Source organism: Poecilia reticulata, linkage group LG7 (genome assembly GCF_000633615.1).
Source record: "Poecilia reticulata strain Guanapo linkage group LG7, Guppy_female_1.0+MT, whole genome shotgun sequence".
In the NCBI taxonomy this organism is placed as follows: domain Eukaryota; kingdom Metazoa; phylum Chordata; class Actinopteri; order Cyprinodontiformes; family Poeciliidae; genus Poecilia; species Poecilia reticulata.
The window spans coordinates 14,460,720-14,487,874 of record NC_024337.1 but is presented as its reverse complement, the minus strand read 5'-3'; the positions used below and the strand labels follow the sequence as shown (position 1 = coordinate 14,487,874).

The window sequence follows — 27,155 nt, the reverse complement described above, 5'->3', positions numbered from 1 at the left end:
GGAGTCGTCTCCTACGTCGGGCCGGGCGTCTCCACCCTGAAGGAGGCAGGATCCTGCCAGTCTACCACAGGTTTAGTTAAGTAGGCACCCTGTGTGAGCGAGTGTGTGTGTGTGTGTGTGTGTGTAGTGTACATATGGCATCATCAAAGCATGCCAATAATTACAGAGCTGGGTTATTACTGTACGTGACTGTTGTTTTCATTAACATTCATTTCCCGTCTCCGGTTAAGAGTAAATACCCACCCACCAGTGTAATCACAGGTTTATTTCAAACCAGTGCAGCTATCTCCATAATTTCATCAAGCCCCCATAACTTGACAGGGGATGTGATATTTATCTTTCAAGAAAAAGGCCAGAGGAAGCACTCTGCAGGAGGTAAATACAGACGACAGTGGAATTCCAGTCATTTAATGAGTTTGTTCAAACACACACACACACACACACACACACACACTGCAGTAAACAGGGATCCACTTGAAAAAGTCTTACAGTGATGTATTATATCACCGACCTTGGGATTTTTTTTATTTTTTATTTCACACGTCATGATGCTAACGACTTAGAGCTGGTCATGACCAAATGGGATCGCATCTTTGCAGATTTACGTCGCATTGAAATGCAGGCAACCTTGGCAGGAAATAAGAGATTGGAAGAGGGGTGGGGCGCGCGGGTTGAGGTGGGGGGGAGAAAAGCCGGCCTTTCATCATTTTCCCCAAATCAGAGGAGGAAATGAATATGGATACCCTCAGGCGTGAGGGGAAGGAAATTCAGGGGCTGATGAGGTCCCTAAAGGATGCGTCTGGACAGTACCGGAACTTTTCAGCTGGGTCGCTGCCAGGGTGGGAGGGCTGCCACAGAGCATGTAGGAAACTCATGCAAACAGCAGACAAACACAAAGAGGAGGGAGGGGGGGGACATGAACTGAAAGGACACATAAACAAAAGCATGTGCTGATAGACGCTGGATGGATGAAATGCAGTTTTGCTGCTTTTTACTGCAGAGAAATAACACTATGAGTGTCCTAAAAAATAAATATTATAACTATATGATCCTAAGATTTAATTACAGCAGGAGCGTCCAAACTTTTGGTCACATGGGCCAAAACCATCTGGTCAAAAGGACCTGTGGACCAAAAAAATGTTTTCCAACTCAAAAAGAATCGACGCCTGTAATATTTTAATTAAACAAATAATGTAGATAAGGCTAATAAAGGAATGTGTAAATTATTCCTGATCCAAATCATAAAAAGGGTTCTGCTTTAAAGTAATTTAGCAAATTTTCTACGTACCAATTGGGAAAAAATTAGAACACAATTTAGTCAATTCTGATCAATAAAATCAGGATTTAAGTTGCCCTTTACTTGAAAGTGCTTACAATATTTAGGCAAATTTATCAAGTGTATTAAAAGCAGATTTGGGTGCAGCAAAGTTTGCTTATGAGCAAAACATCACTGGTTATTTAAAGACAAATACTTTGTTTGGGTGCAAAAACACACAAATAGACTCACCATTCGCACTGTGAAACATGGTGGCAGCAGCATTATGCTGTGGGGGTGTTAGTCTTTTACAGGGAAGGAGGAAGAGAAAAGATCGGAAGTTGGAGTTAAATACGTTCAGGACCATTTGTTAGTTTAGATCCAGATTCAGATATGAGGGGTTAGGGGAAAGGAGACACAGGTGACAACTGGGAGGGATCTGACACTGATTGACAAAACTGAGAACTGTTTACGCTGTGGAGGTTGAATGTTACACAGGTGAGTTAATGTGCAAGTGAGGAGAGCAGAGGGCTGAGGCACTGAATAAATTTAGTGAAAATAACCACAAAAGAGTCCAACACACCATGAAAAATAAAAGCCAATCTTGGAAGATCTCCTGGAGGCTGTAAAAGACTGGAGACTGAGCAGAGGTTCACCTTCCAGCAGGACGACGACGCTAAACGTCCACAGAGCCAAAAAGTGTGGCCCTGTCAAAGTCTAGACTTAAATCCAATTGAGAAGTCTTAAAAATTAATGCTTAGAGATCCTCTCAATCCATCCTGACGCAATCGCTGTTATTTTGCAGATGCAAAAGTATCTGGGTTTAGATGTGCAAATCTGGTAAAGACATACCCTAAAAGACTTGCAGCTGTAATAGGAGAAAATGGGAGGGGGCTGAATACAAATTCAGATGTCTACTTATAAATTAAAAAAATCATTTTCTCTTTCTTCTACGTCACAATTCCAACTAATTTGTGTTGGTCTATCACATAAAAGCTTAATGAAACACACAGAAGCATGGTGCTTATAAAAATGATATACGGTAGGACGTGACAAACATTTTAATCTAAGGGGACATTATGAAAGTACAGCAGTAAAACTCACACACATGCACTAGTGTGGCACTTCCTGCCTTAAATCTCTGAATGCTGAGATAAACGCGGCTATCACACTTGGTAAATACTCATATGGCATCCAGCAAGTACTACTCGCCTCAGTGCGGTGTGCCGGGATGGAGCAGGCGAGGCTTAAAGAAAATTAAACTGGTTAGACACACCGAGCCAGCGGTCGAAGATCAACAGAGGGGCTGGAGAGTCAGGATGTCTCCCTCCTTAAAGTGGGTTAAAACTGATCCCTCACACATCCAGAACTTATTCACACAGGGAGAGGAGGACACCCAGTTAGGGATTATAGCAATCTGCACAACGGTGAAAGCACGAGGAGCGGCTCCACGGGGAGGAAAAGGACATGCCATGTTCCAAAGTATGCAAACGAGCTTACGATTTGCATTTTTAAAAATAGTCACAAGCAAAAAAATGTTAAAGTCCAAGAGGGTTTTGAAAACTGTATGTGTTCATTTATGTCAGGACTTGAGAAAACACATGAGCATATTACTGATTTATAGAGAGCAACTCGGACAAAGGTTAGTTTTACACCAGAGGATCTTTCCATCCTCAGTTATCCAAGTCAAAACTTCAAATTTAGTTCCAAACAAATCTTCTTACAAGTTGAGTCTGTGACATTACAGCTAAAAGACTGAAATATTCAATTGATTAAATTCAGACAAAAACATTCATTCAGCTTTCCCCCCCCAATATGATTGATAAAATATAATAAAAACAGAAAATGTAATTAAAGCATATTTATCTGAAGGTAGATAAAGAATCTGAATATGAACTGCTCACACGTGTCGTAATTGAAATATTTTCCATCTTCTAACTATTCTGACTCAGTTTGAATAGAAAACATGGAGAGAATGTGCCTGTTTTCAATAACGCATTCAATTTTTTTAGAAATTGTTAAAATAAAATTTTAATTTAATTTGGAATTCACAACTACTAGCAAATCAGATTTAATTAATAACTTAATTTATTTCAGTTCTGACCATTAGAAGGGAATTCTGAATTTCATTAGGATTTCCACTTTTTGAATGGTGCACCTTTAATTTTAAAGGCAATCGTCCATGCATGCAATAAAGTGCACAGATCAAAGTTTTAAAAGTTTGGCAAACTTTGATATCTTAACAAATATTAAAATAATATTATGGGTTGTAATCTGAAAACACATAAAAGTGTAGAAAATGAACATCTTTATATTTTTTATCCAACTACTTAGCTAATTTTTGGATTTCTAACCCTTTACTAGGTTGTGTTTCACAACCTGCCATAAGAAAAGTGACATAAAATCAGATTTCAGATGAATGTTTTTCCAGGTTAGAGACACATTAACTCTTTCAGGAGCTCAGTTGTTTTCACTGTTGATATTTATTTAGGTGACATTCAAGATTTGAGGTTTAATAATCAATTTAAAAAAAACTCCCTACTTGTATTTCTATAGGTTAAATGTAACTTGTATTTTTCTTTTTTAAGTACATCTGCATCCAGGAATTATTAATTATTAAGTCACCCCTTCGTCTTTCACGTCTATTGTCTTTTTAGCTCTCAACATGTGAACAACAACAGAAGACGGAACCAATTAAAATAGAAAAGTGTTGATTTTTATCAATCAGAAAATGGCTGCAAGAAAATAGAAAGTTATAAAAAAGTGTTTAAAAAAGCAGCTCTTTTTTCACTTTCGTTTCAGTGTCGGCATATTTGCAGAGTGAGAGGTTCAGGTAAATTTGCTGCTGATTCAACAGAGTAAAACCTTCATGAGGGATGAGCAGGAGTTTAAAAAATGTTTACCTTTTGTGTAACCATGTGATTGCTGATCAGGATCTGGTTGTCTGGTGTTAATCACTTCTCTTTACCCGCCATATACCACATGATGCATGATACATGATTAGCCAGAGACTTGGCCTAATACCAAAATTGTAGGAGAAAATTGCACAATGTATGCCCAGTTTAAGTCTGCATAACAATGACCTTCTACTGTGGCCTTTTCAGTTATCAGACCCAAGTCATAAGGGGGTAAGTTGAGGAGAAGACTGGACCCAGACTCAGAATGATCTGGATGTAAGAAGCAGAGTTCAGGCTCCAACCTTGTGAAATGCTGCATGAGAAGAAAATGTGCAGTCTAATTAATAACATGGGAATAAAAATAAATCATGGTGCTAATGATTGTCTAACAAATGATTTCATGTTTAAGATATATTTCCTGCTGTTGGATTTATCCGAAAATCTATAAATGCACTAAAATTAATGGTTTGATTTTAAAACATGAACATTAACTGTGAAAGGAACCTTTGAAACATTTTATTTTAACCCTCATCTTCTATTTTTTTTTATTCTTCCACTAAATGTACTAATTATGTGGCATGTTGACAATCTTGTCTTAATTACAGCCTTTTGTCCAAGAAAAAAAGCGCAAAAACAAAGCAGAATTACGAGAGTTTCTAAGAATCCTGTGACTCCTTTAAATCTGACAAGATAATCTTACTCTTACTTCTCAGTTCTTTCCCCAACAACCAACAACCATTCCCTCTTTCGAGTAAAAACCACCAGTGTGGTAGTGATGATGGAGGAGATTGTACTTTTGTTATTTCCAGATCCATCACGGACCAACCACTGCACCGCTGCGTCCTGCCCAGGTCACTCTGTGTTAAAGTCGGGGCCTTCGGCAAAAGCAATGATCTGCACGTGACCTCTGCTACATTTTAGGGATGAGTGGGCCCCAGGCGACAGTTACCACGGATACACAACACGGCGCAGAGATGACATGTCAGTCACTGATACAGTGAGTGAGACGGGGAGTTGGAAGGACAGGTAGATATTCAGACTGAATACGAGCTAAATATAACAAGAACTACTTTGACAGAAGGACAAATGGCTATAGATAGAGAAGACGGGCATGCAAATGGACACAATATACAAAACACACTTATACATAACTAATTAATAGGATTTAAATTTGACAGCTGATGAGTTTTAAGGTGTGTCAAAGAATGAAAAAAAAAGAATCTTGAAAATAATCCCACATAATTCAGGTTCTTTCAGATTTTCACACAAAGACAGAGGCAGCGAGAGCCGATTCCCCCAGACAAAAATGTCTTTAAGGTTCCCAGCAGACTCAGTCTCTCACTGAATAGCTTTGCTGACTGCGACAACACTGACCTCCTACCGCCACAGAGAAAATGACCACTTTCTCCCAACTTCCAAATGGCCAGGGGTTTGGGGGGTGGGAGCATGAGAGATACCACGACTGAAAATACAACAGACAATTGCTGACTCAATGTTTGTCAGGATATGGGAGGGAGGAAAATGTGTCCTTGACACCTTAAGCGGTTTTGGATTGAACACGACTTATTTTGACAGTTAGTTCTATATCACTGACATTTGGGAGGCAGACACACACACACACACACACACGCACGCACACGCACACACACACACACACACACACACACGCGCGCGCGCGCGCACACACACACACACACATGCGCGTGCACACTTCAAGACAAACATCTATTCTTCAAAGAATAGAGCGACACATTGAAATCATGCTTTAAAGCCACTAGAAAGATTTCTTTGTAACATCAACCATTTTGATAAATGTTGCCACCCACAGACAACATGCCGTGGTCAGTTTTCATTTTGTTTGCAAATGTAATTTAAATCATTACTTAATTAAAATAAAATCTACCCTCCTGAAAACAAACTTTTCTGTAGAAATGGCTCTGGTGACTTTAAGAAAGTCATGAGGGATCTGAGCTAAATCCAGGTATGTTTCTAGTTATTCATTATTTTAATTCGATCAGCCCTATAAATACACAGGTGGGAAAACTTCAGCTAATCCGGGAGCTAAGTTTTGTTTAGCAATTTAGTGCTTTTTCTAATTTTGAACACATTTGGCGCACTTAATGTCCCCAAAGTTAATTTTTTTGGCACAATTTCTACAGCACTAACTTACTTGGCTGTTTTATAAACTTTCAGTTGAATAAAATTTGACAGCTGTTAAGTAGTTAGAGATTTATATTCATGCTCTTATTTTGAAGTGGGTGAAGAAGGTTTATGCAGTAGTTCCATTTCCTCTCATGTCATGTTCTCCACCTGAGATGCGGTGCAGCACATGACTTTTATTCTGTGCCCAAAATGCAGCCTGTAGGTCTACAGCAAACAGTGGAAAATCTAGTGATGTTCTAGGTGTTTTACAAAGTTCTGCCACGGTATATTATGCAAAATCAGCCACAAAGTTAGTAGTACTCAACAACTATAAAACTGAAACCATGAGTGAAAGATCTGTTCCAAACATTCGCTTCCTGAAGCACAAACCATACACGTGGTTATGCAATAATAAACTTGATCCTGTGAGGTGCTATGTTGCAACACATGTTGTGTCACTAACATATAATAAGTAAGAAAATGGTTGAATTTAGTGCTTCATGGTCAGTACAGCTAACTTTTTAGTTAGCGCTCTTCACCACTGTTTAAATATGTTTGCCTGCATTCAGCTATACGTTTAACAGTATCTGAGAACACTGCATGGATATCTGGGTAATTTGGGAAATAAAATACAAGGAAATTGCCTATGAAAAGGACCAGTACACTCTGGAATGACCAGATGTGATTATTAAAATCTTCAGCGATCATTTCGACCCAACTCGCTATAAAAACCTTATGGTCTCTTCGATGCCTTGCATAGTTAAGATACTTATTTGGTCCCAACGCGGTTTCTTCCAGAACTGCTGTATTGCTCACTGCCTGGCAGCCAGACTCATAACAAGCCCAGTTGTAGCCGTTAGTCCCACTATGTCTGCACCTGCAGAACAGCTTATACCACAAAGAGCTTGAGTCTGGCACTCAGACTGTGGTTGCACTTGAGTTTCAAAACTCAAGACTTCAGACTTGACTTAGATTTGAAGCCTGAAGACTCAAGACTTGACATAGACCTGAAATGGACTCAAGATTTAGATATTGAGTCTTGGGAGCAATTAAAAAAGTGTTGACCACACAACTCACAGAAATTTAGGAGTCAGAAAATAATGAGCTCTCTGTAGTGTTTCTTGACAACGTGTCAATAAAAGCACATAGACATGGTTTAAAAGTTCCTCTATTTTTATTTCATAGCATTAAAACCCATCAAGTGGCATTTGCAGTAACTCAGCCATAAATTGCTACCCTGAGAGAAATCTGCATTTTCGCCCGTTAAAGAGTGTGTTTCATTTATTAACAAGAAATGTTTGTGGATTATGGGCTGTAAATGGTTCATAAGAAGCTCTTAATGTTTAATGTAGCATCGTAGTAATAATAACCAAACAAATTCCCTCTTAAGCTGAACTTTATAATGAGTAACTTTGAGTTATTTCAGAAGTAAATAAAACTTCTCTACCTGCAGAGATATAGGCAAAGACTTGTGGTTCTTTAAAAGAAAATAAATTTCTGTTTGATTGACTCAGATTCAGCATTAACGTATTTCTCCAAGTATTTATTTTAGAACAAATGCTCATTTATATTTTTGCTGGATTTTACACTTTATGATATTTAAAAAAAGATATTCCATAGTTGTTTCATTGGATGTAAAACTGAAAGTTCCAAAAAGTAAAAGTTTTGTAATTAGGCCAGTTCTATGTTTTGGTCAGACTTGCAACCGATGTGAAAATGTCATTGCAAACTTCAGACCTGTTAACGTCTCAACATTGCTTAACTACTGAGAGTGATGCGACTTGAAGGGCACATTAAAAAACCAGATGGAAAAGGCCAGGCTTAAATGAGTAAAATTAGGCCTGAACACCTTGCCACCCAAGTCAAATTCCTTAGAATTACTCCTCTAGATGCTCGACTGTCGTAGTCTTTACTATTGATCTTGTTCCTCTTGTGATGTCACCAACAAAAAAATAAAATAAACAAAACCCAATTTGCCAATGCTTTCTTTAGCATGCCTTAAAAGAAAGTAGAATTTTGTGAAATCCAGCAGTGGAAAGCTTTCATTGTCACTGCACACAAAAAGAATCCACCACTGGATCCGATGTTTAAGAACAAAAACTTTTCACATGCAAGGCACAGTCGTGACAATGACCAGGCCCGGCCAGGTTTTATTGTGATGTGTACACCTGCATTATCATTACCCCCCTAATGAAAAACAGCAGCAACACAACACCATTATTTTCTACACTCCCCGAGGGCCAATGCAGGCTCCTTAGATCCTTAATCCAATCTGTTTACACACACCCACACACACAAACACTTGGCCTTACAAACTAAGAGCCATAAAATATGACTGTAACATATTGCACTATTATAGTTTGCTTTTAGAGGCCTCGCTGTCACTCAGTTAATCTTAAGAATGCTGTTCTGGTTTACAAGTAACAGCTGAAAATCAAGAGAAACATGCTCCCATCTTGATAGACAACATGACTTATAGCTGGCCTGGCTAGCAACCTCTCGGATGTCTGGCCTGAGATATATGGCGAACAGGCAATCGTGGGAGGACACGAAGTCCCTGAAATTCTTGTAAAAGTGGGGAGGGTGATGAATCTGCATCTGCTCTTAACCGTGCAGACACACTATAGTTATCATCAGTGAGGTCATGGGGTATCATCATGTGTTTGGTAGAGGATGTGTAACCTTGAAAAAGAATGAAAAAAGAGATGCCAAAACGCTTCAGGGAAGCCAGAAACCAAACGCCAGATGGATGCACTTTACTAAAAGCCTGACCACCGCCGCTGCTCACTCGGTTGCGGCCTCAGCGTCGTGAAATCTGGGTGACGATGACATCACCCCACGCCCACATGAACCATGCATGTGACGTGGCGGTGTACTCCCCACCGGCAGCCTTTGGCACAGTGTTTGCTCTCAGTCGAGACGCAGTTGGGCCATAATTAGACATGCTGCTTCCTGTACAAAGACCTCCCTGTGTAATATTAATCATGTGAGGATAAAGTTGTAAATCCATCCCCTGCGGAAATTCCCCCCGTCTTTCATGTGTTCTCCAAATGGAGAAGAGGGTTCTTTTTGCTTCGGTATGAAAGAAGCCACCCTGGCCTTGAAACATGCGGCTAATAACAATTCCAATGCAGCGTTTTGCCAAAGAAAAGACAACAGAAAAGGCAAATCAGATCAACGTGATAAGCTGAAAATCTACCGCAACCCCCAGCGACCTGATCTTCCAACGTGTGAGCTATGATGATGTGAAAAAATATTATGAGAAGATTTTATGGGGTATTTAGTGAAATTAGTTCATCTTCATGGAATATCATGGCATATAAAATGCCGCAGAATAATATTTTTGGTTTCCCAGCATTCATTTTCTTCTCTAAATTAGACCATTCGTCATGCACTCATTACAAAGACAGTCAATTTTGAACCAATTCCAATTGCCTCTAATTTCTAACTGAAATAATGCAAGATGCACATTTTTCATCCGCCTGACATCCATTGACTTTATTATTGTATGAAAATGCCAGAGCGGCGCTGCATAAACGCACACAAAAAAGTCATCATATTTCGCATTTTGAGACGGAGTTTACTGGTAGGTGTTGCACTCTGCACACAATCTATTAAAATCCAAATCGAATAAGAGAAAAGCTTTTTTCAATCATCATGCAAATAAGTGCTATATTAGAAAGCAGAGTTTGAAAAGTTGTTTGTTTCATTCACTCACTTTTGCTTCAGATTAGCTGCAAAATTTGGCTTGGAGGTTGCACAGCTGACAAGAAATCACTTTAAGTAGCTGCAAAGAGCACGCAGTCCGAGCCATGGGCTACAAAACACCGACATGTTGTGTGCTTCTCCTTAATCAAGCTGTAAGTACAACAGAATTATTCTACATTCATCACGGACACCTAAGCTGTCACTGCTGTTTAATGAGTATCAATTAAGCTGTTTCAACAGACTAGCTCAGCACATACTGCAGACACAAACAGGCAGGCGCAGCCCTAAGGAGAGGCTTCTTAACACCGAGCCACATTGGGCCTCAGACATAATTTAGGCTCGGCATCGGGGCGGGAACAAAGAAAAGAAAAATCCGAGAAGAGGTGTGCCGAATTTTCATTTAATATGTTTTAACATTATTCTGGCATTTTGTTCCTTTTAAAGCTGAAATTTTTGCACCTACATTACACCTGGGTACATCATGGTTTAGATTATTTGACAAATGCTTTGCAAAATAATAATAATAATAATAATACAAAACATTTTATGTGAAATGTATCTATTATGCAAACACATAAGAGGTAACCCCTTAATGTGCTACATGTTTGCATTCAGGGATTACTTTATCGGAAAAAAAAAGTACCTTTTAGTAGCAAATTTCATTTTATTCGAGTCTTTATTTTGAATTCAAAGTGCACCTCAGAGATGCATGGGGCAGAATAATAATGTGTTTAATAGAGTGCATGATCCACTGGACCCCCTGCTATGGGGAAAAACTAATTCTTGTCACTTAACATTCAGTTTGACATTAAAGCTTGTTTGCTGCTAACAAAAATTATCAAATGAGGCAGTCAGTATTTGAAAGCTCTGCTAATTAGAAAGCTGAAGTTTTACCCCTCAAAGCAGAGCTTCCATGGAGAGAAGAGCAGCAACACACAACTTATTGTGCTGGTTTTATGGCACATTGGTGTCTTTACTTCACTATTAAACAAACGTTTAGAAGCTAAGACATTGGTCAAAGGCAAACTAATTTAAAGTCTGTTCACTTTAAATTAGGGGAGAAGACCAGCAGAAAATGTGAGGTGATTATTTGATATCCAAAAGCCACATGACATCTTCTGAGTTATTAACGCCACCTTGACATGAGTGCCTGGTATGCATCGTTTCAATTTGAAGCAGTGGACATGCTTATGCAAGATAAAATAACTAAAGAGCCCAAAATATATCAATCAACGTCTAAATGGAATTATCTGATAAATATTTACAATAAATTTAGATCAGACGTTAAACTCTCGTCCACACTTGTTTTGCTTAATTCAAATACAATCATTTCATACATATCAGGATGATATAAATTCAGGATATATTATTGGGATGTTTAATTTCAGTAAATTTGATTATTTGTTGGCGTTACCCCAAGATAGCTTCTTCAATAAATTTTATAAATACGGCTCTGGAAAACAATTAAGAGCCCACTTCACTGAACCCCACTGGAAACCTCCTGGTTATTCCACCTAATGTTGATTTCTGAACTCTTCCTGAGTTAAAACATTAGTATTGTTGTTTCTAGATGAATGTGAACTTGTTTTCTTTGCATTATTTGAGGTGCATTTTGTGTTATTTTGATCATTTCTCACTTTCTGCAAATAAGTGCTAAATTTAGCGTGGAATTTCAGAGACATGTTATCAGTAGTTAGAATGAAAGAACAATGTTCATTTTACTCAAACATATACCTATAAAAAGTAAAATCAGAGAAACCGATCATTTTAAGTGGTCTCTTAATTTTTTCCCAGAGCTACAAGAAGAAGAAGAAGAAGAAGAAAGTTGTACAGAGTTTGTTTTTTTTCACCTTTACTTGTACAGCTAAAACTCGTTGAGACATGAGACCTGCTGATTTGGTGCCATTGTTCTGCTGTAACTGGCTGATGATCTCTATCAGAGGACTTAGTTTTCACCAAAGGCAGCTTGGCGGTATTAAAAGGCATAATGTGGGAGAAATTTTTTTCGCTGCCAGAGAGTGGCTGGATTGTACAGAGAGTGAAAGCCTCTGTTTGACCCCAGAAGAGAGAGWCAGACGATCAGAGGCCATCGAGGTGAACAGCAACGCTGGAACATTGACTGGATTCATCAAATTAGCTTCCATGTAATTGTACTGCATGACGACTCGTAAAACATGTCGGCCATAAAGCTGTCAGGAAACCATCAGCCTGGTGCTAAATGAAGTTACAAAAGGTGCAAGGTTCACAACTTCATACAGTGGAAGAGCAAAGCGTCCAGCAGCACAGAGTCTGGCTGTGACCTCATCATTTGTGGTAACCATAGCAATCAGAAAACCCATACTGGTTGGGAGTTGGTGTTTATTGCTTATTAAAACACAACAATTAGAAAAAATGTTGTCACTGCTAGTCCAATAAGMTATTCTATWTKTCATTAATAGTAAGCRCAAGACATCCTAGATTTGGTGTGTATTTTGTATGTCCAATTTAATACTCACTATTAGATCTGCTGATTTCGACAATGCACCTCAGCAGARACTTGATAAATAATTTTCRAAACCTSCACAACACCTGACTGCATATTTAGCAGTCTGACCTCCCAGAGACTCGCGGAGCATGCAGTGCGACGGCAGTTTACCTTTGTAATTGTTACAGATCACGCCATTAGCACAATATTGTCATAGCTCCTGCTCCCGCAGTCTGCAGCAGCTGAGGGTTAATTTGCATAATAAATCTTAATTGAAGCTCATTAAGGATTTGATAAGAAGCAAATCAGGTACACCGCCGGATAACTTAAGATTAATGTTTTCTCCGTCTTTAGGCGCTCGCGTATTAAAGAGAAATGTCACGTTCATTAGCAGAAGTTTAACATCGCSGTGCGTCAGGTGAAGTTTAACTTTAGCAGTAGGAATATAGGCTGGGGTGAGATTCTCAGGGTAACGGTAAAAATAAAAATGAATATGTAACATGATTTCCTTCCTTTTATTTACCACARGATAGCAGCAATTCCTAGTTATTGCTGCTAAATTACATTATAAAAATGTTATCTATAACTTGACTCAAGGAAAATGAGTAACAATCCAGTTTTGGACGTTTTTCAATCAACAGCCTTATTGTGCAGAGCTTTACAATATTTTGATTTTGTTGCTGCCTGTGTAGAATAACACAGAGTAAAAAAAAACTTTTATTAACTGGTCGTTAGCAGAGCTATCTGCTGATGTAACATAATAGAAATGCCAAGTTAGTAATAACATTAATGGGAGGCACTCCTTTACCTTCCACCCATAACTTTCCGAATAACCAACATTATTCCTGGTTAACTACAGAAACGTACAGGAATGACTAATAGTTTCCTGAAACCAGGTATTAAACTATTCACGACTGTTATATAATCACTTTAAAATGAAATCACCATTAAAAGCATATATAAGAACAATGGTTTTACACACTCCAATTTTTTTTTATCATCTATCAAACGCAGCATCTCTAGGGCCGAGTATATAACGGACATTCAACCACCAATGAGTGCTAAATGTTAAACACAGCAGCATTTTAGACTTTATAACTGCCAAGGAAGACTATTAAAATTCAGTTTGCCTTCACTATGTACGTACATAAACTACAGGAATAGTCCGCTGCCACAAAACAGCTACAAGGTGAGTTATTTCTATTTGGATGTATGTGATGGTGTTTGTCTTAATAACTGGAACACAGATTAAACAAAGTCTTCATTCCAATATTTTATGATGATTTTTGATCATTCTGATGACAACATTTGAGAAAAAATGTAGTTTCTTGTTTCCTCATCATGTAAAGCAGCTTGAATTGCCTGTTGCTAAAATGTCCTGTACAAATAAACCAACTTTGCCTGTTGGATTTCTTCCCAGCTTGGGTCTGCTTCTACTCCAAGATAATACACTTTTTTTTTTTATAGCTGAATTACCTCTATTTTGTTAATCACATTAATTCATCAAAGAGACAAAGACAAAACTTCCTGCAGTCCTCCACAAGAAAAGCCCTACGCATAAATGAACTGCACGTATAAGATATTTAAAAGCTAATGAAACAGCTTAGAGTTTCCTCTTTGCTCATATAAACTCAACAGTCTCAATGTGTGTTCAGCTGCAGACTGTAATTGTCTGTGACATCATTAAATAAAGGTAATTTGTCTGTTAATATAAATAACATACTATATGGTATTATTACTTCCACCGCTACTTCTACTAATAATAAAAATAAAACTGCTTACATCTAAGCTGCTCTTGTGCATTAACTTCAGCCTCTAATAACACTCCTTGCATAATTGTAACACATTTAAGCAAAACTAATATTTAGAACTGTGATAAATTTGCACACAGTGAGGCCAAGCATGATGTTAAAATGTCCTTTTATTACAAGCCTGCCAGAAACAGGTAAGGGAGGTTCAGTCCAGGGCAAATCTGCTCCAAACAAGAAAACTTCCTCTGGCACCTTCATAAAAGAACCTTCTGTAGAATAAACTGTAGGAACAGCATGATGGAAAATTTCAATGCCGTGGGTATTTTTAAAAGCTTGGCATGCTTACTACAGGTAACTGGTCCATGCTTTTTTTTTTTTTTTTAGATTGAAATCCTGATTATTTTAATTACAGTTTGGAGAAATGCATTCAGTGTTCTTCCATTTGAATGAAGGCAGAAGAGGAACGCCAGCCCGTTCGCTGCCTGTCTGAAATCAGAGAGGCCTGATTTTTAAAGCTCCTAAGGACCTCTTTCAAAAAGACATCTCCGGTTAGGCTAACCTGATCCGGCTGTGATTGTTTTCGAGAAACCTCCAAACCATATGGCCTGCATACATGCCCTCTGCCTGACTACGCATGTAGGTCAACTACTGCAAGATGGATGTCTTCACTTAAATCATCTCAACTTTGTATGGACACAGATTACATGTTGACACAACTGCAGAGGATATAAATTACCAAGTTCTAAACTGTAGTGGGAAATGAATATCATTGGAATAACACAAAGCATATGAGCTGCAGTGAGTTTTACCATAAACCACGACAAACTGTACCTGCTCTGTGGAAATCAATAGCAGGCCCACTGTGCTACTGTATTAACTGCAAGCTTGCCTTGCACTCTTATCCTCTAAATCCACATAAATGAACAATCTAAGCTATAAAGTCTCCTCCCCATATTCCTCTGTAAATCATTATATCTGTAGGGACCTCGACAAAATACCATAACATAATTTCTTTTGTACTTGGAATGTCTGGCAGAAATAATGAGTTTCAGCCTCCCCGCAATAAACTCTCCCAATATTCCAGTTATTGTCAGGCTTAATGAGTAAAAGAGAGGGAAAAAAAAAAGAAAAACATAACAAGAAATAGTGGCTTTTCTGCAGCAATGATCACACGGAAACATTATCCACATGAATCACCTCCGACGGCATATCAAATTGTGTCATTTGCCTGGAAACTAGTACAGGTCTCAGAGGGAAGGAGAGGTGAATGAGCGGTTGCTGTAGAGAGGTGCAACATGGCGCAGGAAACTTGCCTTGAGACCCATCATAACAGGCTGCTTTTTTTTTTTTTCCACACAGGAGAGCGAGATCACTGCGCTGGAGGGCAACGGGAGTCTCGCTTCTTATCACCTAGACAGCGCACCGCCTCGTTGGCCTCGCGCGCAAACAAAAGGCTTCCACAAACCACTCGCTATCTAAACCTGTCACCTACATGTATGATAAAACGCACCGAGATCATCCTAACGCCACCTGACTCCATGCTACTTTTTTTCCCCCTGCTGCAGACACAAAACTAGCTGATGAGGAGAAAGTTATTAAGGAGCGTCTCTATGGGCGCGCTTGAAAGTTGGGAGAATTGCAAGCTTTGCAACAAAGTGAAAGTTTCCTTTTGCTCACAAGCTACTAAAAAATTTCACGGCTGGATTTGATCAAAACAAAACATACGCCTTGTTGACATGAATTCAGAGAGATGCAACACACATTTTAATGACTGCTAATGATAACGCTCCCCTGTAACTTTATCTAAAGTTCTCTTAAGGCTATGAAAGAAGTACACTAACGAACCCAAAGGTATGTGATCTGGTGTTAAACAGGTTTTTCAGAGCTGATAAAAAATGCGTCTTAAAACTGCTTCAACTGTAGCATGATTTTCAAGGCCAAACGGGAGGCTTGCCTCCTTGTTTTTATGGATTCCTTCCTAAATTCGGAGGATTTTCAAACATCAAAAAGAAATAAATGAGTCATTTGTTATGTTTTGGCAGAATTTGCAATGATTATTACAGTAGAAACATCAGATAAATAAGAACAAAACAATCCCCTTTACCAACACCAGAAATTAATTCTGCCTTAAAATCACAAATTTAATTTCAACTCAAATATAAAAGAGCAAAAACAACTTCCTAATTTTAAATTTTGTGACAAACGACCCGCACAAAATCAGGAAAACATCTAATTGCAAATACTATTTCTAAAATGATCGCACCAGTTCTGGTTAACCTACATTCCTCTGGCTCTTTTCTATCTGTGCCATTTCAAAACCTCCTCTCCACTCTGTGAGCTTTACCACCTCAGACAGTAAAAATATACATTAGGTTTGGCCATTAAGGGCAATAGGAGTCCATACAAGTGGTCAAATATATTATCGATCTGCATAGCAGAACTGCATGAGGGTTGAAATATAATATTCAACCGAATATTGCTTCCAAGCAGTCCTTAGTGATTGCAATTTGCCCACTGAGAATTGTGATAAATCCTAATATAAAACAAATGCAAAAAAAAGGTGTGTCCAAATTTTGGAATGTGACAAGGAATAAAAGTAGCTGCAGAATGTATTTATTTCTTTTAACTGTGCATGTTTTCTCACATTTACATTATTATTATTWTTWTTTTTTTAAAAGAAGCACAATTTCTATCACCTTTACGGCACTGGCAATAATATAGCAAGACAATGTGCAAATGTGACCCGAGGTAAATAGGTGAATACATCTCCCCCTCCCCCGCTTGTTGCTGCTCACTTCCAAWCAGCTGACTGAAAGATGACTATCAGACATTCCCTGTGTTTACAACAAACTCAAATTTAGCTGACGTGGAAAGTAAAATACAACCATTATTAGTTTCTAATAATGTTATTGATGTCATAAAACTACAGGTGGAAAACTACCATTGGCATAAATGTTAAGCAGCAGACTGCAGGCTAGCTATCTAGGCAAATAGACTGACTAATAACCTGCTAATTTCAATGTATWATAATCCCAGAGTTACTCTATAAAGAACAAATATGCTAAAATAAATAAATAAATAAAATAAATACTGTGCAATAAGCAACTATTGAATTTMGCCAGAGTTCTATATTTTTTGTAAATCTGTGTATCACAATCAAAATAAAAATAAATATTGGAGATTTAACTGTAAGAATCAATGTTTGCTTGTTGTTGCTGCAGCAGCAGCAGCGTGAATGCTACCCATGTTTATAATAGCATGAGGATCCCATGCTGGCCCAGGCCTCATTCGAGCAAATACTTAAARATATACTTAAAAGTCTCTTACAAGAGTTGAACTGTGAGATTACTGAAAGATTTTCATTCAAAAGTGGCCAAAGTATTTCACTTTCCACTGTAATCCAACGCAAATTGTTTGTGAAATCATGCCCACTTCAATCTGAGCCGTGAGAACAGAAAATAAACGATCTAAGAACCCGACAGGCCCAGCAGAATCCGGACACAGCAGACCTGGATTTAGAGGCAACATAAGGTCCTTGTGTTCAAACTCAGGAGCTGTTGAGAATATTTACATGGAAGAAAGAAACAAAAAAAATAAAATAACAAAACAAATTGTCTAGTTTTTTTCTAAACACAGATTATTTTTAATCTGCTTCTTTTTTTCCCTCAAACTTCTTTGAAATTTAGTCAAAGAAAAAAAGAGACAACTGAACGAGTCCTAATCTGATATTTCCAGGCCTTACGTTTTCTGCTGCTTTCCCCGCAGATTTTCTCATCCCGAGCCTACTTCCCTTTTTCTACTTAAACTGGATAAACAACATCTGCCTTGATCGTAGGATGTTTTTCCTGAACAAACCACTTAGGAGGAGTTTCTGCTAGCCAATTCCCACAAGCTGCTGTCAGTCACTAGCTGGCACTGCAACACTTAATGCCTTTGTCTGTTCTCCAATTTATCTTGTTAACAGCAAATTGGGCTAACGGCTTGAAGCACGGAGCTATTGTAAAAAAAAAAAAAAAAAAAAAAAAAAAAAAAAACTGTGAGGGGAGTACTCCCACGGCCACAGAATAACATATGGCCCCCTTCACTCAAAAATGCATCCCRAGCACTTATAGGGCTTCGTGTTTACACCGTATATAAACCTGATACACAAATTCCATCTTGGACACGGYGGCCTGTTAGCCTCTGGCTTTGTGATGCTTGCCCAGTAATAAAGCAAAGCTTTAGTGCAGCCTATTCTGCACCGGTGAGTAATTGGCATTCTAAATTACCATACAGACCATGTTTACAAAGGAAGTAAATCTGTGAATAACCGGGCCTTTACTTGTGCAAGCATTCACAAATATTACTAGGTATTTGTGGAAGGGGTGTGGGGGGGAGGAGGAGGGTCGTGATATTACAATCCCTAAAAAAGGACAAGCAAACAGGATGCTGAATCCGGAGGATAAATGTCTAAACTGGGAATGGGGTTCGTTTTGGAGGAAAAAAAAAAAAAAAAAACAATTTTCACCAAGAGAGAGATGCTGCATCTTTAAGAGCGCCACCAAAGACAAAAAAAAAGGAAAAAAAATGAAACCTATTCCTTTGCATCTTCCATGCTCTTATTCCAATACTGCTCTCTCCTTGTTCCCCCTCCACACATCATTAAACATATTATTATAACATGACTGTCAGCCCGCGCCTCTCCTCGCTCCGTTCTTGCTCTGCCAGGTAATCAATTTGTCGTCACTCTCTGTAACCCCAGTAAAGTCATCAAGTGAAATGAGTTACAGCTGCAAAGAGCCTTCAAGAATACAGGAGAGAAGGAGTGGGGAAGAGGGGTGAGTAGTAGTGGGGGGGTGAAAAGGGGAGGGGGGCAAAAAAAAAAAAAAAAAAGCGAGAAAAATGACAACACAGCCCAGGAATATTCCACCGCTTGATAGCACATCCCAGGTCTTGAAGATGAAATATTAATGCACAATTTGTTTATCTGCGGGCCCACATCTCTCCGGTGCCGAGCTGTTAATTTTCTATCGGCACAGACAACGGATCAGTCAGTCATGAACTCTTCACAGCCATTACCGGGAGACATTTTGATTAAGTATTCCTAATGTAGTGGATAGGAAAGAATGAAAACACTCTGCCTGCCAACTTTTGATTGACCATTAAGCCACTGATGAATGTGCCTGTCAAAGAGGAGACAATTACCTCAACAATGAAGAAACTCTTCTGGAAGGCTTATTTCTCTGTAGGGCTGACACATTTACCAGAGTACAGGCGAGGCAGCTGAGAGCGTGTAAAGGGATCACTTAGGCATCTTCTCAAAAGTTCTCCGAATAAAAGCTGGGGGCATTGTTTCGCAGAAAAGGCGGATTTTCCGAAGCCTCGGGGTGTGAGGTGGGGGGGGGAGGGGTTGAAACGAGAAAAAAAATATTTACTGTGCGAATGTATGGCGATGTGAGCGAGCGTGTGTGTAAACTGAGAGTGTGTCGGGCAGATAAGGGTCTCAGTATCTTAAGCGGCTGCAAAGAGATGCTATTATTTGGCAGAGAACAATCGCCATCTGGTTGCTGCATCCGCAGCCGTAATAAAGACTGATAACTCCTCGACGCACCACAACCAAGTAATTGCATCCTCAGAACGCCGGAATGCCCTTGATCAATCTGGGTTTAATCCAGCAGCTCCATCACTGCTGAAGCTGTTTGTTTTAAGGGAAGTTTCAGGAAAAATGGAGTGCAGGAAATGAAAGAGGCGGTGTTACGTTGAGTTGTGTGACTGTGGTCAGAATTTTTCTACTTTTTTTTTTTTTTTCTATTGCTGTAAACATGAGATCATAAAAAAAAGCATCAGAAGATGAAGATGATGAGTTCCACAAGCAAACGATGTGGCCTTCTGCACAAAAAAATAAAATAAATCCGGTGTGTTGTGGAGGTGTGCTTTACTCTTTTTCTCCTGGATAGACCTCACGTAAGTAAGTGTGTAGTGTGTCTGTGTGTGTGAGGGAGTGCAACCCATTCTCCATTTGTCCATAAGATTATGAAGAGTTCATACAGAGTTCATCTGCTACGGATACAGCGGCAGCAGCACATCTTTCAGCCCCTCTCTTCTTCATGCGGGTCAAATCGAAACACCCTCAGAGATTTTGTTGTTTTTTTCTTCAGCTGTGAGAAAAAGTTTCTAAACAGTGAGTGAATAAACGCCCTGTGGCTGCTTTTAGCATCATAAAGGAAGGAATAAACAACAATTATGCCTTTAACTCTTTTTTAGATGTGGGCCGGGTATTCAGGTATCGACTTTTCAAATCACTTACATTTTCCCTGAATACGTTCTTATGATCTGCTAAAGAGAAAGAACCAAAGTGACCAGATTTTTCACCCGACTTTGCACGTTAATAGAGTAACCTTAACCTTTCCCTCCCTCCCCGGCCTGCTGCTGCACACTGCCAGTCAGCTGGCTAAAAGAAGGGAACTACACTTTTCATTCACTTACAAAATAAATAATATTCTAATTTTGTAAATATTTACAATTCTGAAAGTAAAAACCAAAAACTGCTTGCTGGTTAAAGCAGCAGAAAGCCCAACTAATTACCCGGCTAATAGCATATTATTATATTTCCACTGCTGCTCAAGAAGACAGACAATAACATAACTGTTTGACATTCTGCAAAAAAAACTATCACTTAGTTCTGTATCAGGTTTTTATATTTCTGCTTAAGTCTAATCCTCCTAATCAGAATAACAATGAATAAATATTATATGTTCATATAACATTCCTAAAGTACAAATCAGTATTATTTACTTTAGCAGCTTTAAGTTTAAGAAAAACAATTAGATCAAGTTATGCATTTTATTTATTGTTTACCAAGCTCATTACTTTATTTATCATCATATTATTACCCCCTCCACCCCCCCCTCATAACTGTTTGGATAATTTGTTTTATGCTACATGTACCCCCCACCTTGCTGCTGTAACATTGGACCTGAGCCCAAAGTGAACCCTGATGGGTCCCATCCGGAGGTCCCTGAAGAAAATACAGCTGTTCGGAGTCTGCGTTCAGATTATTTACAGTTATATAACTCTGTCCTGAATAAACTACAAAATTCCTGCTTAGCTGGGGGCTCCTTGGGACACACAGGAGGAAGGAGGCGGAGGGGTGAAGGAGGAGGAGGGGGGTCCCACTGGATTAAAGTTTGAATTGTGTTTAAAACCGGTTTCCACACAGAAAAGAAAAGAAAAAAAAAAAAAGAAATCCCACTCGTGTTAAGGTTTTCTTTTTGTCGCTTACCCGCAGCCCGTTTGGGAGCCTGCTGCTTCCTCCGTGGCATTTTTGCTTTTCTTTCTCTTTCTGGAGTCGCAGCTCACTTCACTGTGTCCAGGTGAAATCTGAATGCGGTCTGTACGATAGTCCATGCATACACACACACACACACACACACTCAACCGCACGCACACGGAGCAGGGAGTGCGGAGTGTGTGTTAAGTCTCTATTTCTCCCTCTCCCGAGTTGCTCGGTGCGTTCTGTTTTAACAAAAAAAAAAAAAAAAAGAAAAAGGAAGAAGGAAAAGAATCCAAAGAAGGGATCGTTTTCAAAAGCGAGGAGCAGATGTTTCAACCGCGGGCTCTCTCTGTTCACCTTCCTCTTCTTCCTCTTCCTCCGGGCTGCGAGTCGTCTCTTTTCACCATCCGCTTTTGTCCATCAGTGCCTCGTACGTTGATCGATGTGTGTCAGTCAGTCAGAGAGTCCGGGCAGAGCGGCTGTTGTGGTTTTCTTGCGTCCGTGGATAAAAATGTGCGCGTAAAAATGAAGACAAGGCGTTCTGGTAATGGTACGGTGGATTACGCACGGTGCAGGCGGAGGGGGAGAGGCGATGCCAGCAGACATCGATCCATAGAACAAACTGAACATTAAAAACTCCTCCCTCCTCGCCTGGACTTGATGATGGCAGCGAGACATTTGTTACACTAGATAACCATGAGTTTATTAAAGGAACAGAGGCCAGAGAAAAGACACGGGAGCCGGGGCTGTGTGTGCCGCGGCTGCTTTCTGTCACTCTCTGCTTTTCTCTGGCTTTTCTGCCTCACAGCTTCCGCTCTGCTCGCTGGAAGAAGTTTGAAATATCTCAAAAAAAAAAAAAAAAAAAAAAAAAGCGAAAGAAAGAAAAATGAATGAAGTTCCTCGAATCACACGCCGGTTGTAAGAAGATTCAGGTGCATTTCAATAAATTAAAATATCACTGAAAAGCTAATTTACCTTCATTACAACTCAAAAATGCAACTCCGTCAAATGCATTACACACACAATTATATATTTCAAAACATTTCTTTTAAGTTAACTGAAAAAAATTATTTTATAAGAACATACAATGATATATAAAACATAATTGCTAAGGAAGGTGGAAGCACACAGTGTTTTGGATAGAAAGTTGAGTGGAAGGAAAAAGTGCATATATGATTAAAACAATTTTACATGTCATCTAAATACATCAGAATATCACCAGAAAGCTCATATGTTTCAGCAATTTAATTCAAAAGGTGAAATTCATCCACAGTCAATATGGTGGTATATTTAAGCTCTTCATCAAAAACTGAACTTTAAAATGACTTTTAATACAAAAATGTTTTAACCTTTTAACGGCCTTTACACTCACAACAATGACTGTTACCTTCACACTTATCTGCACATTGCAAACAGTCTGCAAGTTATTACTTATATTTATATTTAAGCACTTATTTGGGGTGAAACAATAAAACTTACAAGAGAGGAAAAATATGTCTGGTTTCCAAGAATGAAACTAGAACACTAGGATTACCCATTTTCATAAATAAAAGTTTAATCAATCATTAAAAATAACTTTGTTTAAGTTTCTCTGGACCGTTTTTTTATATTAGGATATAAAACATTTGTTTTTTGTGAAAGACAAAACACCGTATGAAATCAACTTCACAATTATCCTTGATTAGGCTAAATATTTAAGTTGTAGAAAAAAATTTAAGTCTGTTATAACAATAAAAGGCCATTTTCTTTAGTGGTTTAGTGCTTACGGGGCAACCACTGGCCTTCAAAAGCATCTTCAACAATAAAAAGATTGATAACGTTTTTGTTGTTTCAACGTGCCACCCCTGACATGATGCCACCCTGGGCACTGAGCCATGTCACCCATACCAAAAACTACAACTAGTCAAGCAGAGGCTTTTCTCTTATATCTATAAATTTTTTAGGAATTTACCAAAACTCCAAAAGCAAAGCCAATCAAAAGTCATACATACAGGAAAATAAAACACAGGATTACCATAGCTATAAAATGTTAACTCCTTTACTAAAAATGACGGAAAAGGAAAGTGAAAGTTGTTTCAGTTTACTTCACACCATGCTTTTATTCTAAAACTGTTTCCTTCATACTCTTTACACCTAAAACAATATTTTTCTAAAGCATTCTTTCCCACCACATCCTCCATATGTGGTTGTTGCCCCACAAAGGCTTGCTTTCTCTTTTAAAAGCCTCTCATGACCTAATCAAATATGAAGCTGAGGTGATGGATGACTTCATTTCAGAGAGACAACACCCCTCAGAGATCCAGGCTCGCCCCGCATTACAAATGGCTTCCTGATAATATTCCATCACCCTATTTTGTGTCTGTCACTCATTTCACCAATGATACCTGAGACCTCCCGTGAACTCCACCTGAACTTGTGCGATCAATCATGGCTCAGATCAAGCTTGAGCCTTACCTGTTTGACAGCTCCTAACACCCTGTGTGTACACAAAGCGTACGTGCGGCGTGACAGCCGTTGCAACGGTGCCCACCGCCGCCTCACCTTATCTCTCCATGAAAGGCCGCGCTCCACTGCAACCCRCACCCACGCTGTATTCGTGCCACAGCTGCCTCTCCGCGCCTTTACGCCCCAAACTGTGAAAATAAAAAAATWAAAAGTTTCTCATCGTTTACAACTTTTTACCGGCCACTCATGCGTGACATCCGTGTGCAGATGGCGGAGTCTGTCATCCTTGGAGTCTTGATGAGCTTCTCCTACAATCACACGCCTGCCATTCGCATACCTGGCTGCGTTAGGATTTTACTCAACATGTTCCTTTTTAGTTGTTTTTTTTTTTTTCATTTATAGTTGGCGGAAAGAACCTGTGGCTTTCATGACACTCATTAGCAAGCAGAGCTGCTTCTCTAACAAAGAACAACAAACAACACTTTGACCATAATTTGCATGAAAAGTGCCCTGCACATTTTTTGGGACCACTGATAAAGATTTGTAAAAAGCAGTAAAACAGTGATCTTTTTTTTTTTTTTTTGCAGAAACATTCCACTTAGATTCTTTTTTTTTTTTTTACTTTAACATTTTTATTCTTCGAGGTGAAAATTTCACATTACAAAATGTCTTCTTTACTTATTTTTCTCCATTAGATTCATMCCTGATAATTGTAGGATTTGATCAGTGTCTGTATACATTTAGTAATCCTTCATTAACTGCACAAAGGCCTGTCCTCCTATAGCCGCTCTTCAAAATGGGTAAGACAAGAGAACATGCCATACATGAATATTGGCGTTTATGAAAATGGCTGCACAAAAACATTGGCAGTGTTTTCGGTGCTCACAAGAACTTTTGAGCTACAGTTTGGAATATAAAAAGCTCTGGAAAAAATTAAGAGCCCACSGCACTGAACCCCATTGAAAACTTCATGGTTATTCCACCAAATGTTGATTTCTGAACTCTTCCTGAGTTAAAACATTAATATTGTTGTTTCTAGATGAATATGAACTGGTTTTCTTTGCATTATTTGAGATTTTGACCATTTCTCATTTTCTGCAAATAAATACTAAGTTTTTGCTTGGAATTTCAGAGACATGTCAGTAGTTCATAGAATAAAAGAACAATGTTCATTTTACTGAAACATATACCTATAAAAAGTAAAGTCAGAGAAATTGATCATCTCTTATTTTTTTTACAGAGCTGTTCCTGCAGTGGGTGATGTTGCCATCTTTGTCATTTGCATATTTTATCATGTACTGTAATGATGGTAAATAAAAAAAGCATAGATACAGTACAATAAAGATACAAGTGTGCCCTCATACCACTTTTATCTTTACTAATAAAACTGTTTATTAAAGCTCTCATGTCCTACATCATTCTCAGATTCATTATTGGCAGACATGTCACTCCTCTTCAGCAGTAGGAATCATAACAGCAGCAGCTGTAACCTCTCCAGCTCCAGKCAGAATTTACTGAGAATGTTCAATAAGTTATTTTTGATTATCATAAATGTGTTAGGAAGTTGCATGAAGTATAGCAGAAAAATTCTGAAAATATCCTCAGATATTTTTTAAAATGGCGAAATAGTGTCGTTAAGGGTTCAAAAGGCTTAAAAATGTCACTGAAGTAAACCAACATGTGACAAACTCTTTAAGTATCACTAAAAAAATAGAATTACGGATTGAYAAAAAAAAATGCTTTGCGTTTTCAAGAGTTCAAAAACATTGTAGAATAAGGTTAAAGGAGAAGCAGGTCGGTCAAAATAACTGCTCAAAAAAATAAAGGGAACACTTAAACAACACAATATAACTCCAAGTAAATCAAACTTCTGTGAAATCAAACTGTCCACTTAGGAAGCAACACTGATTGACAACGGGGACCCTCGTCGGGTCAATCAGTGTTGCTTCCTAAGTGGACAGTTTGATTTCACAGAAGTTTGATTTACTTGGAGTTATATTGTGTTGTTTAAGTGTTCCCTTTATTYTTTTGAGCAGTATATTTTTCATCTGACAAAATTAAAAATAAGTCAGTAATGTCAGACTGTCCAGTGGTTTTTCCYAAACACTACTGTTTATCTTGGCATCATACAGTTAGGTGAAACAYAATGTAGGAAAATAAAAGATTTCCAAAGCTAGAACTGCAGCAAAACTTTCACTGTTTATTCATGTAATTGCAACAAAAGGGGATTTTATCAATTTAAGGCTTCTCTTTATGTGTACAAAGAGTGGTACAGGGTGCTGTATGTAAGCCTGAGTCAGTTCTGGAACAGTAAGTGTGCCCTCATTCCTTGGAAAACCAGCCATAACACCTCGGTAGCAYGAACAAAATCGGCCTTTTATTTACTGTCAGCAAGGTGGTTTTAGAGCAAGTCTTTCATTTGCACACTTTTGACCTCTGATGTTTGCTGTACATCAGAGGTCTTTGACTCGTCTTCACATTCTACTTTGTCCTCAGACAGCAGAACCTCACCCCTCAGTATTAAAGTTAGTAGTGGAGTTACCGTTGATTGWATGTCCAACATTGAGTCAKTAAGCTAAAAACAAAACCTAAATGTGTTTGAASACATTTAAGGTGAYRATGTTTGATGTCAGTGTCACAMAGTACCTAATTTATTTTCAAAGAATGAATAATCTGAGAGGGTTATAACTTCTGGTATGAGCCTACAAGTTGATTTAGATACATATAGTAAAAACTTCATGATGCTTCTTATTTATAATTTTAAAGTTAAAACRCACGACCTGTCCTGGATATTACATGTGTATAAATTTGTTAAAGGAGCGGTATTATGTATTTATCAGGCACAAAGTGTCATTTTATAGCTGAATCAAGTAACTATGTCATCTTCAGTTGTTATAAAAATGCTATACAGATATCAAATATGTCTTAAAAGAAATTTAACTTCTTGAAATTGTGCCACTGTCTCTTTAAAAACTCCTGGTGTTTCTGAAACCCCGCCTTCAGGAAGACATCACAACATGACTCTTCTATTACCGTATTTTCCGCACTATAAAGCGCACCGGATTATAAGGCGCACCTTCAATGAATGGCCTATTTTAAAACTCTTTTCATATATAAGGCGCATGGAATAGACGCTACAATTACGGTTTCCACCCGTCCGTTTTGAGCCTATAYGGTTTGTTGACATTCTTTATGTCAACAAAGTGGCTTTAGACATTCATCCGCGGTGCTTCGACTAGGG

At 38.5% G+C, this 27,155-nt stretch overlaps 1 protein-coding gene across 1 annotated transcript in view; it reads right to left on the bottom strand.

Moving 5' to 3' along the window:
- Positions 1 to 22,238, bottom strand: part of tshz2 (teashirt zinc finger homeobox 2) — a 55,441-nt gene extending 33,203 nt beyond the window's left edge. The window contains exon 1 of the mRNA XM_008414560.2: positions 21,479 to 22,238. Coding sequence (XP_008412782.1) covers positions 21,479 to 21,518 — 40 coding nt within the window. The 5' untranslated portion in view covers positions 21,519 to 22,238. The remainder of the gene's footprint in view (positions 1 to 21,478) is intronic.
- Positions 22,239 to 27,155: the final 4,917 nt, after the last annotated feature.